Source organism: Capricornis sumatraensis, chromosome 17 (genome assembly GCF_032405125.1).
Source record: "Capricornis sumatraensis isolate serow.1 chromosome 17, serow.2, whole genome shotgun sequence".
NCBI lineage: Eukaryota > Metazoa > Chordata > Mammalia > Artiodactyla > Bovidae > Capricornis > Capricornis sumatraensis.
In genome coordinates this window covers 76556061-76568028 of record NC_091085.1, presented here as the reverse complement: position 1 = coordinate 76568028, position 11968 = coordinate 76556061, and the positions used below count along the sequence as shown (strand labels likewise).

The window sequence follows — 11968 nt, the reverse complement described above, 5'->3', positions numbered from 1 at the left end:
TCTGGTGAAACAGCAGATGGGCAGGGGAGAGACTTCTGGGGCAGAGGAAGGCAGGAAGGCCAGTCCCCAGATTGCATGGGGCTGTGTTCCTCCCCAGTGAGGCGCTCTGGTGGAGCCAGGGAGGCTGGCAGGCAACAAAGACTCATGGATTGTCTGCCATGTGCCAAGCGCCAGGGTGGAGGCACGAGAAGAATGGACAGCTCAGGAGAGGCTCCTGTCCTGAGAGCATGAGCTCCTGCTCCGGAACCATGCACCATGCCCTGCACACCAGAGGCGCCAGTGAGCACAGGCAGCGCTCAGTGGCCTCGGCAGCTCCAGGGTCAGGATCCAGGCCCGGGCATCAGACTGTAACAGAGCCCAGGGCATCTACCTTGCCACCCTGCCCTACACTGAATGAGCTGGCACTCAAGCTGGCTGAAGGGAGAAAGGCAGAAGCAGGTGGCAGACCCAGGCAGAGTTCCCAGAGGGCTGGGACTTAGGACCAGCCCCATGTGCATCCTGGGGGAAACTGGCCAGAGATGCTAGAGAACCGAGAGGTCCTGACTCCACGCAGTCTCCCTGCCCTCCTCACCTGCAATGGTCAAAGGTGAGGGGTACGTGCCCAGGATGATGCTTCTACTCAGCTGGTATAGTTTATCCCTTTTCATTTTAGGGGCATGGGAAATATCTTGGGAACCACTACTGAGCGTTTTCTGATTTGTAAAATGGAGCTGACTGCACCCCCATCCCACGGGCTCATTGTGAGGACCCCGAGTTTATGATGGAAAGCACTCTGAACATGCCTAATGCTTGGTAAGTGTGCAGTGTTATGACCAGAACTACCAGTAATCTGGAAAGAGTTCAGCGCATTTTGAAAAGCCTGATTATCCATGTAGTAACATACATACTGTGCAATTCCAAGGAGTCCGCAAGCAAAATTACCGAGAGAACAGGGTCTTACCTGGAGGAGGCCGCCCATCATTTATGTTAAATGCTGTGGCAAATATACCAAAGGGAAAGGCCCCAATTCCAAAAGACATCTGGAAGCCACCATCTCCGAATCCAAACCCTTGGAATCCCTGTGTGGAAGAGACTCACTTCAGAACCAGCAGGTTTCTCCCGTACCTGTCACATGTCACCTTACATACGTGTGGCACCTCCCACCCTCTTTTCCTCCCATCTCAACCCCAAGGCAGAGGAGCTCTGCTCTTCTGCCCTTCCAGGCGGCCCAGCTAAGGAGCTGTGAATGCCAGAAAGGGCTGGCTCTGGCCCAAAGTAGAACTCTCTGCTGATGCATGTGAGGGTTCTCAGAGCCCCAGGGGTTCTTTCCCAGAGTCCCACACTAGCCAGAACACTTTTCATGCTTTGTAACAGCCGGAGTGGCAATAACCCCTATGCCCAATTACAAAGGAACACAGAGCAAGCTACACACTACCTGTAACAGCAATAGAAAGTGGAACCATAATTAGCCAACAATGGAGACCGTGATCAAAATTTCCATACATCCTCCCAAAGAACACTATGCTGACTATTCAGGAACATAGAAAGACTCTTGTGACAAGTTATCAGATAAAACTGTTTGAACACCATGATCACAAGTACAAGACAATATGCACACAGGTGGAAAAGATATGGGTAAGTATTCTCCCTCAAGTTTTTCTTTTAATATTGTCACAGAGAATTTTAAAACTTCAAAACACTTTTTTCTCCTGATTATAAAAGTAATATATGCTTGCTATGAGAAATTCACATATTATAAGAATAAATGACATAGAAAGTCAGAGGTCTCCTGTTCACCCTCCACTTCTAGCTCCTGCCTGCAGTGGTCACTGTCAGCAGTCTGGTATCGGTCCTCAGCTTTTTTCTCTATAGTGTGTTCTACACGGCATCATCTTTCACATGGAAAGATTCAGCAAGAACTGCAATACTGTAAATAGGTTAACTCCTATTTTCTAAGGGCCAGCTTTGTGCTGGGCACCAAGTGAAGTACTGGGACACTCAAATCACATTTAATTCTTACATCAGCATCACCCACATTCACAGATAACCAAACCAAGGCTCAGAAGTGAAATAACTTGACCAAGGTCACACAGCTGGTAAGGGGTAGAGTTTAGATCTGAAACTAGATCAATACGGTCTGAAAATCCATGCTTTTTTCTAATATTTATGTGGCTACACCAGGTCTGCGCTAGTTGTGGCACGTGGGATCCAGTTCCCTGACTAGGGATGGAACCTGGGCCCCCCGCCTTGGGAGCTCAGAGTTTTAGCCACTGAACCACCAGCGAAGTCCCAAAGCATACTGTTTTTATTTTTTTGGCAGCACTGAGCAGCATTCAGGATCTTAGTTTCCTGACCAGGGATAGATCCTGAGCCCCCTGTAATGGAAGTGCAGAGTCTTAACCACATGGACCCCCCCTTCCCCCGCCATGTTCTTAATTATTGTGCACATGTTAAAAAAACTCTCCTCCTCTGCATCCGTGGGAAGATCCTTAGAAAAAATGATTTTAAAATAATTTTAATAAGAAAAATTGTTGGGCTAACTGCTCTCCACAAAGAGCTGACCGGCTGCACTTGTGAGTCTTTCGAAGATCATGGAGGTGGCCGCCCCCATCCCTACTGAGTGCAGCCTGGCACCAGCCCTGAACTTCCTGCTGGGCCGCACTACCTATAAAGCCTAACAGCCGATTTTGATAAGATGAACAGGGAAGGAAAACAACTGGTTTCCATCTCCTTGGTACAGAAAAGCCTCCAACTCAAAACCAGCCTGGTGGAGTCTAACGGGTCCTGGGATCAGGGTTGCCTTACCTAGAAAGGTGCAACTGTTTCATCAGGAACCACCACCTCATTCAGGGCCAGCCCAAGGACTGACCCTCCAGCCCCACTTCCAGCAACACCTGTGTAACCCCACAAGGCCTCACATGTGGTGGGCTTCTGCTCCTGGGGCAGAGCAAGCAAAGCCTGCCTGGCGGTTGCGAGTGGGCGCTGGTCGACGTCAATGGTGCATCGCAGTTTTCACAGCCAGGGCCTCTGCCTTCCTGGGGCCTCGGATTACTGTGTTAGGAGCAATGCTCTGCTGGGAACCAAAGCCTGGGATGGTTAACGTGAGGTGATCTGGTAGTCAAGAGGCAGGACTTCAATACAAGCCTGGTCTAGGTTTCAGCTTTGTTTGTGTGGCCCTGGACAAGTCACTATACAAACCTCAGTCTCCTCTTTTGTTCAGTGGGTTGATGTAAGGTTTAAATAAGATCATATGTATAAAGCCTTAACATATAGTTCTGTGCATATAATAATCATTCATCAAGCATTCATTGCTGTTATTAAGATCCTCAATCTGAAAGCAACTAAAAGGTCCTTCAATGAAAAAAAAATTATAATGCATCAAAATTCAATGAAATAAGTATTTATTATTATTATTAAAACTAATAAAGAGGACACAAAGAACCTCATGGAAAATATTGTCAAAATTAAATTTTAGCATTGATCAGCTATACCCCAATACAAAATAAAAAATTTAAAATAAAATAAAATTTCCTTGAAAAAGAAAGCAGAATGCTAATGGCTACATAAAAATATACATACACAAGCACACAGACAAAGAGAAGATGGAGAAATGAAATATACTTGTTTTGTGCAAATTTAAATGTGCAAATTTTTAATCCAGTTAACTCTACTTCTAAGAATTTATCCCAGTAATCGTGAACCTGCAAAAAATTTATAAATTCATCAGAGGGGGAATTCTCTGGTGGCCCAGTAGTTCGGACTCAGGGCTTTCACTGCCGAGGGACTGGGTTCAATCCCTGATTGGGGAACTAAGATCCTGTAAGCTGGCTGTGCAGTGTGGCCAAAAAAAGAAATTCATCAGAGTATTTTTTAAATATAAAGAAGAAAAGGAAGCAGTTAGATATCCATTCAATCCAAAGGATTAAATAAATTAAATAAATTACATTAAGTCCATCTGAACACTTAAATGGCCATTAAGTAAAATAGTACTGATGCAAAATCTCAAGATACATCATTACAAACCCCTCCCTCTCTGAGGATATTTCTCATTGTACTGTGCTTCACAGACGCTGTGTTTTTTACAAATGGAAGGTTATGGCAACCCTGCATTAAGAAAGTCTACAGGCATCATTTTTCTAACATCATTTGTTTGATTTATCATATTTTGCTAATTGCAGTATTCCAGACTTGTTCATTATTATGTTTGTTACAGTGATCTATGATCAGTGATCTCTGGTGTTACTACTAAGACTTGCTGAAGGTTCAGATGATAGCATTTTTTAGCAATAAAGTATTTCTTAATTGAAGTATATACTTTTTTTGGCCATAATTTAATTTACTGTCTAAAAATTATGTCTACCTATTACACGTTTAATAGACTACAGTGTAAACATAACTTTTATACGCACTGGGAACACCAAAACAATTGTGTGGCTTGCTCTACTGTGATACTCACTTTACTGTGGCAGTCTGGACCTGAGCCTGAAATATCTCCTGGGGCTGCCTATGAGCGCCACAGATGCAGAGATCTTTAGAATGTTCACTATGTACATCATCAGTGCCTGGACTGATGCCCAGCATACAGAAGGCATTAAATAAAATTTTAAATAGAAATATTTGTTAAAATAAACTTTTTAATTTAAAAAGAAAGAATAAAAATTTAAAAGGTGGTTACAAAACAGGGGCCAAATGCCGTAAAAATAAAAATATATCAAACAGATACAAACAGATGTATCTATACAAACAGATCTATCTGTAAAAGATAAACACACAAATAAATCTGTAAAGTCTGTGTACACAGATAATTATAGAAAAATAGAAAAGTAAACAGACCAAAATGTTTCCAGTGGTTATCTCCGAATGGTGTGATTATAAGTTATTTTCTCCCCTCTTTTCCTTTCTGTATTTTGCGAATTTTCCTTTACTTTTGTAATCAAGGAGAAAAAGTGTAGGGCCAAGAGGGAAACTTCTAAAGCCAGGGGCTCATTTCAAGAAGGTTTGTTCTAGAATTTTCCTTACCCCTCTGTTCTCTGGCTCTGGCCTCTGTCCTTGAGGACGGGGAGGGGTCTTCTCTCTGAAACAGAAATGGTGTAAAGTCAGTCCATTAGGAAATGCTTTGATCTGTTTCCTGAGTGGGAGAGCCCTTCACCAAAAAGGTCAAGGCCAGGGCCCCTTTTCGTGCCCGGCACATGAACCAATGCCCAGCCAGATCAACTACCAACTCTGTGCTACCTGCAGTTGCCTTTCCCTAGTGTGTAGAAAACCCACTTGCTACAAGATGCTCATCAGATTGCTCTTGGCTTACTCCTCTAATAGAGAGCTGGACCCAGACTGGTTATGACTGCCAGTGGGGCACTGTGTCAAAAAACCCAAAACCCAAACTGAAACAGAAGACGGCCTGTCAGCAGAGAGGGCTGAGATTCAGGGTCTCTCTGTCCCGCCCCATCACCTTCAGCTTTACCTCCCACCACCCTTGGGCAAGTACTTTGCACTATTCTTTTGCCTCTGGACTGAGGGCTCGTTACCCACCAGGCAGCAAGCTATGACAGATGCCGCTTCTGAAGTGCTTGTGGATGAAAGGGGGCTGCAGCCTATCACACTACCGTGCAGAAGGCACTTCTTTAATGGAGGTGCCAACTGAATGGAGCAGGGTGCAAGCGACTAACGTGGGGAGGAAAGGGGGCTTCAAGGAGGAGGTGACTTTAGGTTGCTCATTAAAGACGGAGAATTTAGAGGAGGAGCAGGGAGTTGAGCAGGACCAACAGGGTAGAAAGGGCAAAGGGACAATAAATACAAAGGCTCATGAAGGTAAAAGGGTAAGTGTGTCCCTTAAGGGAAGGCCAATGTGTCTGGGTACAGGGTATGCTGGAGTGGGGCAGAAGGGTAAGAGACGCTGCAGGAGTTTGGGGAGGCAGAGAGAGAGAGTCTGTGTGTGTGTGCCTCTGTGTGTGTCTACGTGTGTGCCTCTGAGTGTGTGTGTGATGCAGGAAGAGAGTGTGTGTGGGGGGGGGAGGAGCTGCAGGCAGAGTGTGTTTGTGTGTGTGCACACGTGCATGCACACCATGCAGGCTCTCAGTACTTGTGTCTACAGAATGTCAGACCTGCTCATGCCTCCATCTCCAGAAATCTCAGGCCCCAGGAAGTCTCCCAATCCCGTCTCCTGCTCCGACTCTACATCACAACTACGGCCACTGCCCTCCCTGCAGAGCCCCCCACTGGACACCCTGCTTCCCAGGCTCCCTCACAGCATGCTGCACACCTGCGGTGGTGGAGTCCAGCATGCTGCCCAGCACATGACCTGCTCGCGAGCAGGTGCTCAGAGAACGTATGTGTTACAGCCCAGCAAGTGGCAACCTGGCTCCGCTCCCCTCCTGGCTGACTCCCACCTGGATCCCAAGCCTCTGGAGACTGAGGGTCTCTAAGCACCTACTAAAGGGTGGGGGTGAGGGGTACTGAATGGGAATGAGTCTGTGTCCACGGGGAGCAGTAAGAGGGGCCCCATGGACTCACCTGGGGTCCTGCTGCCCAGTGCTGCCCCTGCCATAGAGTGGGATGACCTTGTCGCGGCTGATGCCAGCTTTGCAAACTGGACACACCTGTCTGTTAGGTCTCGTCTCCAACCACTGCAAGCAGGAGAGAAAAGTGCATGAAGGGTGCAAGCCCACCAGGGTGGGCCATCAGAGCCAGCAGGGGACCAGAGGCCTCACACTGGAAACATGAGCACCAGCAAGGAACATCTCAAGGAACCCAAGTCTCTCATCCTGCACCTGGCACTTGATAAATATTTACTAGTGGTGCAATCAAAATTGCCTTTAAATGCCATCATAATTAAACAGGCTTTTTAATGCTTCGTTCTCTCACAGGGCTTCCCAGCAGGAAGAAACTGCAGGCCTGGAGCTGTGTCAAGAGGTCGGACAGACCCAGTCTCAGGTTAGGCTGCAGATGTAACAAGGGCTTCCCAGGTGTCATAGTGGTAAAGAATCCACCTGCCAAGCAGGAGATGTAGGTTTGATCCCTGGGTGGGGAAGATCCTCCAAGAAGAAAATGGCAACCCACGCCAGTATTCTTGCCTGGAAAATTCCACAGACAGAGGAGCCTGGCGGGCTACAGTCCATGGAGTTGCGAAGAATCAGACACAACTGAGCACGCACACTTAAGTATAACAAACTTTATTTTTCTTTTTTTCGTGTGTTATGCAGGATCTCAGTGTCCCAACCAGGGGTTGAATCCCCACCCCCTGCATTGGGCGCACAGAGTTTTAACCATCGGACTCCAGGGAAGTCCCAATATAACACACTTTAAATCTCCACCTCCCCTAACAGATCAATTGTATGATCCTGACAGTCATATTTTTCTGTTTCTTGTTTTTACAGCATTTCCTCAACAACTATGTACCTTAGTCATCAGTATCTAGACATAAATTGACCATTTTCTGGTTATTTACTATGTGCTAAGAATAGGTTTTTATTATCTAAATTTCCTTAGTGTTTTTTTTATGCACTTTCATTAATTTTTGCATTCAACTACTTCTTTCAAAATTAAAAACAATCCCGTTTTGAGTTTTCTAGGTCCTTTCCCTGGTTGTATTAAAATAATTTTAATTTTCTCAAAAACAAAATTAAAATAAAAATACATTACGTTAGTGTCTTTGCAGACATTAGATATTAATTTATAATCTCTCTCTCTATATATATATATATACACACACACACATACACACACACTCAATGTTTATCTTAAAGCATAAATTGTACCTTTAGACACAGTGACATGTCGTTTATCACACAAATGTGAATCTAGAACTTCAGGGCAAGGAGAACGCAGCATCTGACAATTTTATATCCTACTGCCTTTATTTTACTGTCAAAAGAGTGAAAATGTGCTACGTGCTCTCTATTGATTTAGAACAGATGTGCTCTACCAGGATCCACTGGGGTCGGAATGCACAGCCCGGAAACACAGTGGAAAGCCCTCTAGCCTCCTCTGCTTCTCCCATTCAGATTCTGAGGCTCCAGCGGTCTGGAACTTCTAACCTCCCCCTACATTCCCAAGCCACCTACGAGTACAGGGCTTGACTGCCAACAACCGTGGAGACTGTCAGCCAGCAGCGATTATTCACAGCCAGCTGTCAGTGCCAGGCCCCGCTCTGTCCCACCAAGCAGGCGCCTGGGTCTTGGAGAAGACTTACTAACTGGTTCTCATAATAATCAAATGCTGGGAAAACAGACTTTTTCCCTCTCATAAAAGCTCTCCATTGAGACCAAAAGAGTTCTCCTCTTCCTAGTATTTTCAAGGCCTCTAAGGCTACAAAGATTGCTGATATGATAGGAGGTACTTTTTATAGAAGCACAATCTCAACAATAAAATCTAACACGCTATCACATCCAACCTGATTCACACATGAGGGCATGAGGCCCAGAGAGGAGCAGCTCGCCGAAGCCACAACGGCCCCTGGCAGCAGTCAGGAGCGTCCCACCTGAGGCGCCACTGACCTCTTGTTTCATCAAGTGGCTGTCAGCAGGCAGGTGAATACACAGGGTTGGGGGGAACGCAGGCAAATAAGCCCACAGGCAGGGGAGACTGCAGCTGCTGACAGCAGTCTCCGGAGACCAGGGGTGTCTTGTGCAACCACAGCTGATGAAAGAAAAAGTAAAATGAAATGCATCTTACCTGATGTAAACACGGCCAACTGCAGGAGTCCCCAGGGCAACCATTCATCAAGGAGAAAGAGAAAGGTAAAGAAAATGATTTCATTAACAGAAACACTGGGTAAGGTGGGAGCAGAAAAAGGGGCAACAGGATTGAACTGTGGAGCACTGCAACCCGCTGAGAGCCTGTGGGGATTGCTGGTATCAGAAACTGGGAAAGACTAAACTAAAGCCACAGAGAAAGGGAAGCAATGGAGACAAGACCCGAGTCTCTACCCTTGGAGTCCCACTATTTATGAAGATCCCCAGGCTCCAGACCATACCCAAACCAGCTTCTCGCAAATCGACCTTTGGGGGGGTTACGACCTCTGAAGGAAACCAACAAAAGCTAAGGATCGTCTGGGCAGGGAAATTCACGGGGGCATCCTCACATGAACATGCACACATGGCCTACTTCAGACTCAGTTTCACTGGGTTCACAGCCTCCTCAGGCTCACGAGGAAGGTGGGATCTAGACCCAGTTTTACAAAATCTTCAGGCTGTTCTCAGCCCTGAGAGCTCTTCAGTCAGGAAGCAGCTTAAAAGTTCAAGGGCACTATAAAGACATCGTGAAATAATGGAAAGAAGGGGACGCTGCTTGGCAGAAAGGTCTACCTTCAGCTTAGGGAGAGGCTGCTGCCTGAATTCTCATTTTACAAACGAAGAAACCAAACTCTGAAACATGAAACCACTTGCCTGTGGCACCAGGACTAAAACAGAAGTCCGGGCTTCCCTGGCACAGTGGTGAAGAATCCTCCTGCCAATGCAGGAGACACGGGCTCAATCCCTGATCCGGGAAGATCCCACGTGCCACGGAGCAGCTAAGCTCATGCACCACAACTCCTGAAGCCTGAGCAGCCTGCAGCCTGCCCTCCACAACAAGAGAAGCCACTGCAACGAGAGGCCCACAGCTGCAACGAGAGAAAAACCTGCTCAGCAGCGGAGGCTCGGCACAGTCAAAAACAAACAAAACACAAGTCTTCTGGCTTCCAGTTTCCTGTCCCTCTGCTGCCCGGCACTGGTGCAAAAGACATTTACAGAATCGAAGGAACAGCTACTCTGCCTCCAGATTTACTCTTTCTCTCTTCATTCACTCGTCCACTCAGCTAGCAAATACTTACTGCAAGCCTGCCAAGTGCCAGGACAGGGGAAAACGCAGGCTCAGACGCTAATTCCTTTCCCAAATACTGACCAACACTTTACCCTCAGAACCCACAACACACACCCTCCCTGGACCTAACAGACACCGGACTCCAACATTAACCCTGCAACCCCATTCCCAACAGAGCAGAGGGCACCCCAAATTGTGGCAGCTCTCCAGTGGCAACTTCCCTCACAGGCTGCAGGGGAGAAGACAGGGTGCCTCTCCAGGAAAAATTCTGGATTCTAACGATGATGGTCACTCCCAGGCATTAAACCACCACTGTGTGCCGGGCTGTGGCTGAATGACTCTTCCTGTATCAGTGTCACTCAAGTCGTCACACTAACCTTCAAGGCACTGCAACCGTCTCCATTTCACATACAAGGAAGCTGGGGTTCAGACCAAGGACAGCAGATCAGCAGATGTGCTTGGGGACAAACCACTTGGGTTGGAAGCATCTGTTTCATTTTTGAATCTGTTCTTTCCAACAGTACCCTGACTGATTTCTTAATGTTTTCAAATCTTGGTTTTATGATACCTCAGTTACGAAACTAGAGTATCTTCAATTTCTAAGAGACGGCTGATGACAAACAGTTTTGCATAAAACTTAATAATCAGAGCAAGAACTGCCAAAAAAAAAAATCACTAATAAATTTATCCTTTTCCCTGTTGCCAATTTAAACTTACTGACACATTATTTAAATGACCCTTTCTTCACACCACTCCTGTGCTCAAAAATATTCAAAAGCTCCATGTTCTGCTCAATCAAATCTAGGTGTGACAATCTGGCCCAATCCTCCTCTAACCATCTTGCTTCTAATACTTCCCTGCCCATACAGCAGCTTCAGGTCTCGCATGAACCCGACCATGCAAACTGCCTGCCTCAGGCGGCACGCTCTGCACCTTACTTGGGTGGCACTCTCATCCCTCTAGTTCCCCCAATGTGCCCCTCAGGGTCCAGCTCAAAGCAAGGGGAAAAAAATAAATCAATAAAATCTTGACATCCACCCAGATTCTCAGAGCCAGGAGGGGCTTCTGTAAGCACCAAGGCTGAAATGGACACTGACTCTGGGACTTCATTTTGATAGACGTAAAATATGGTAGCAAACATCAGGATCACGGCTAGAACGTAACATTTACTACATGCTCTTCCAAGCCACCGAATGCTCCCAACAACCCTACAGAATGAAGCGCTGTGTGCGGACGCACCTTGCCCACGGCCACACGGGAGGAAAGTGGCGGAGCCAGGACTCGGGGCAAGGTCCTTGCTCAGGGCCACTGTGCTGCAACTGCCTCTCGGCTCAGGGCAGCGAGTGGGCACGGAGCAGTGCTCACTAAATGGTGGGCACCGTCACTTCAGCGATGGGGACAGGGAGCCCAGGGTGAGGACGGGACCTGTCCAAGGTCACTCAGTTTAACAGCAGCACAGCGGGGATGAGGACCCAGGTCTCCTGCCTTAGGGCCTGAGTGTATCAGGACCCAAATGCTCCAGAACTGTCCAGGGCCACAAGCTTTTTAAACTGGGCACGTGTCCCCCAGAAGAATGGAAGGGGTACTGACCAGAAGAGGTGGCCGCACAGGCTGATGACGGCGTCCTTGGCTGTGTCCAGGCAGATGTTGCACTCAAACGTGCTGTCCTGGCCCCCGCTCTCACCGGCACCGTTGCTGCTGCCGCTGGGCCCCCCTGCACTGGAGTTGTCAGGGGACGCAGAGGCTGAGGGCCCCTTGCTTGCCATCCTTGGCTGCCAGCAAGCTCGGGATGAAGATTCTCCCCAGGGAAATCCTGAAAGGCAGAGACATGATTGCCCATTTCTGCAGCCCACTCCCTGTGCCCCCCTCCACACCAACACCCCCATCTTCTCTCACGTCTGGAAATTCAGATTATGACTGAACCCCTGAGACTTCCTAGAAGCGGCAGAGGGTGGCAGTCGTGGGGTGTTAGCCAGAGAAAAATGACTCAGAAACTTTCCGTGAATGTAGCCCAGAATGGACCACGTAAATAACACAGGGCGCAAATAGAAGACAGCCTCCACTGGAACCAGGACCCCGTCTCAGTGTATTTCCATTCTCCTGGGTTACTGCCCAAGTGATAAATACATGCTCAATCAGACTGAAAGTTCACAGGCAGTCCTCTTAACTCTGGACGGCCTCTATGTTGGCG

The 11968-nt window shown here is 47.4% G+C and overlaps 1 protein-coding gene across 3 annotated transcripts in view; it reads right to left on the bottom strand.

The window, feature by feature from the left end:
• RNF185 (ring finger protein 185) overlaps window positions 1–11968 on the bottom strand; it is a 30075-nt gene that overhangs the window by 3258 nt on the left and 14849 nt on the right. For 2 of the 3 annotated variants that reach the window (XM_068989767.1, XM_068989766.1), the window contains exons 2-6: window positions 11368–11590; window positions 8650–8668; window positions 6490–6602; window positions 4999–5053; window positions 941–1058 (exon numbers count right to left, since the gene is read on the bottom strand). In XM_068989767.1, the coding sequence (XP_068845868.1) occupies window positions 941–1058; window positions 4999–5053; window positions 6490–6602; window positions 8650–8668; window positions 11368–11543 (481 nt within the window). In that variant the 5' untranslated portion in view covers window positions 11544–11590. Of the gene's footprint in view, window positions 1–940; window positions 1059–4998; window positions 5054–6489; window positions 6603–8649; window positions 8669–11367; window positions 11591–11673; window positions 11720–11968 lie in introns of those variants that run through there. The other variant, XM_068989768.1, reaches the window with a different exon arrangement.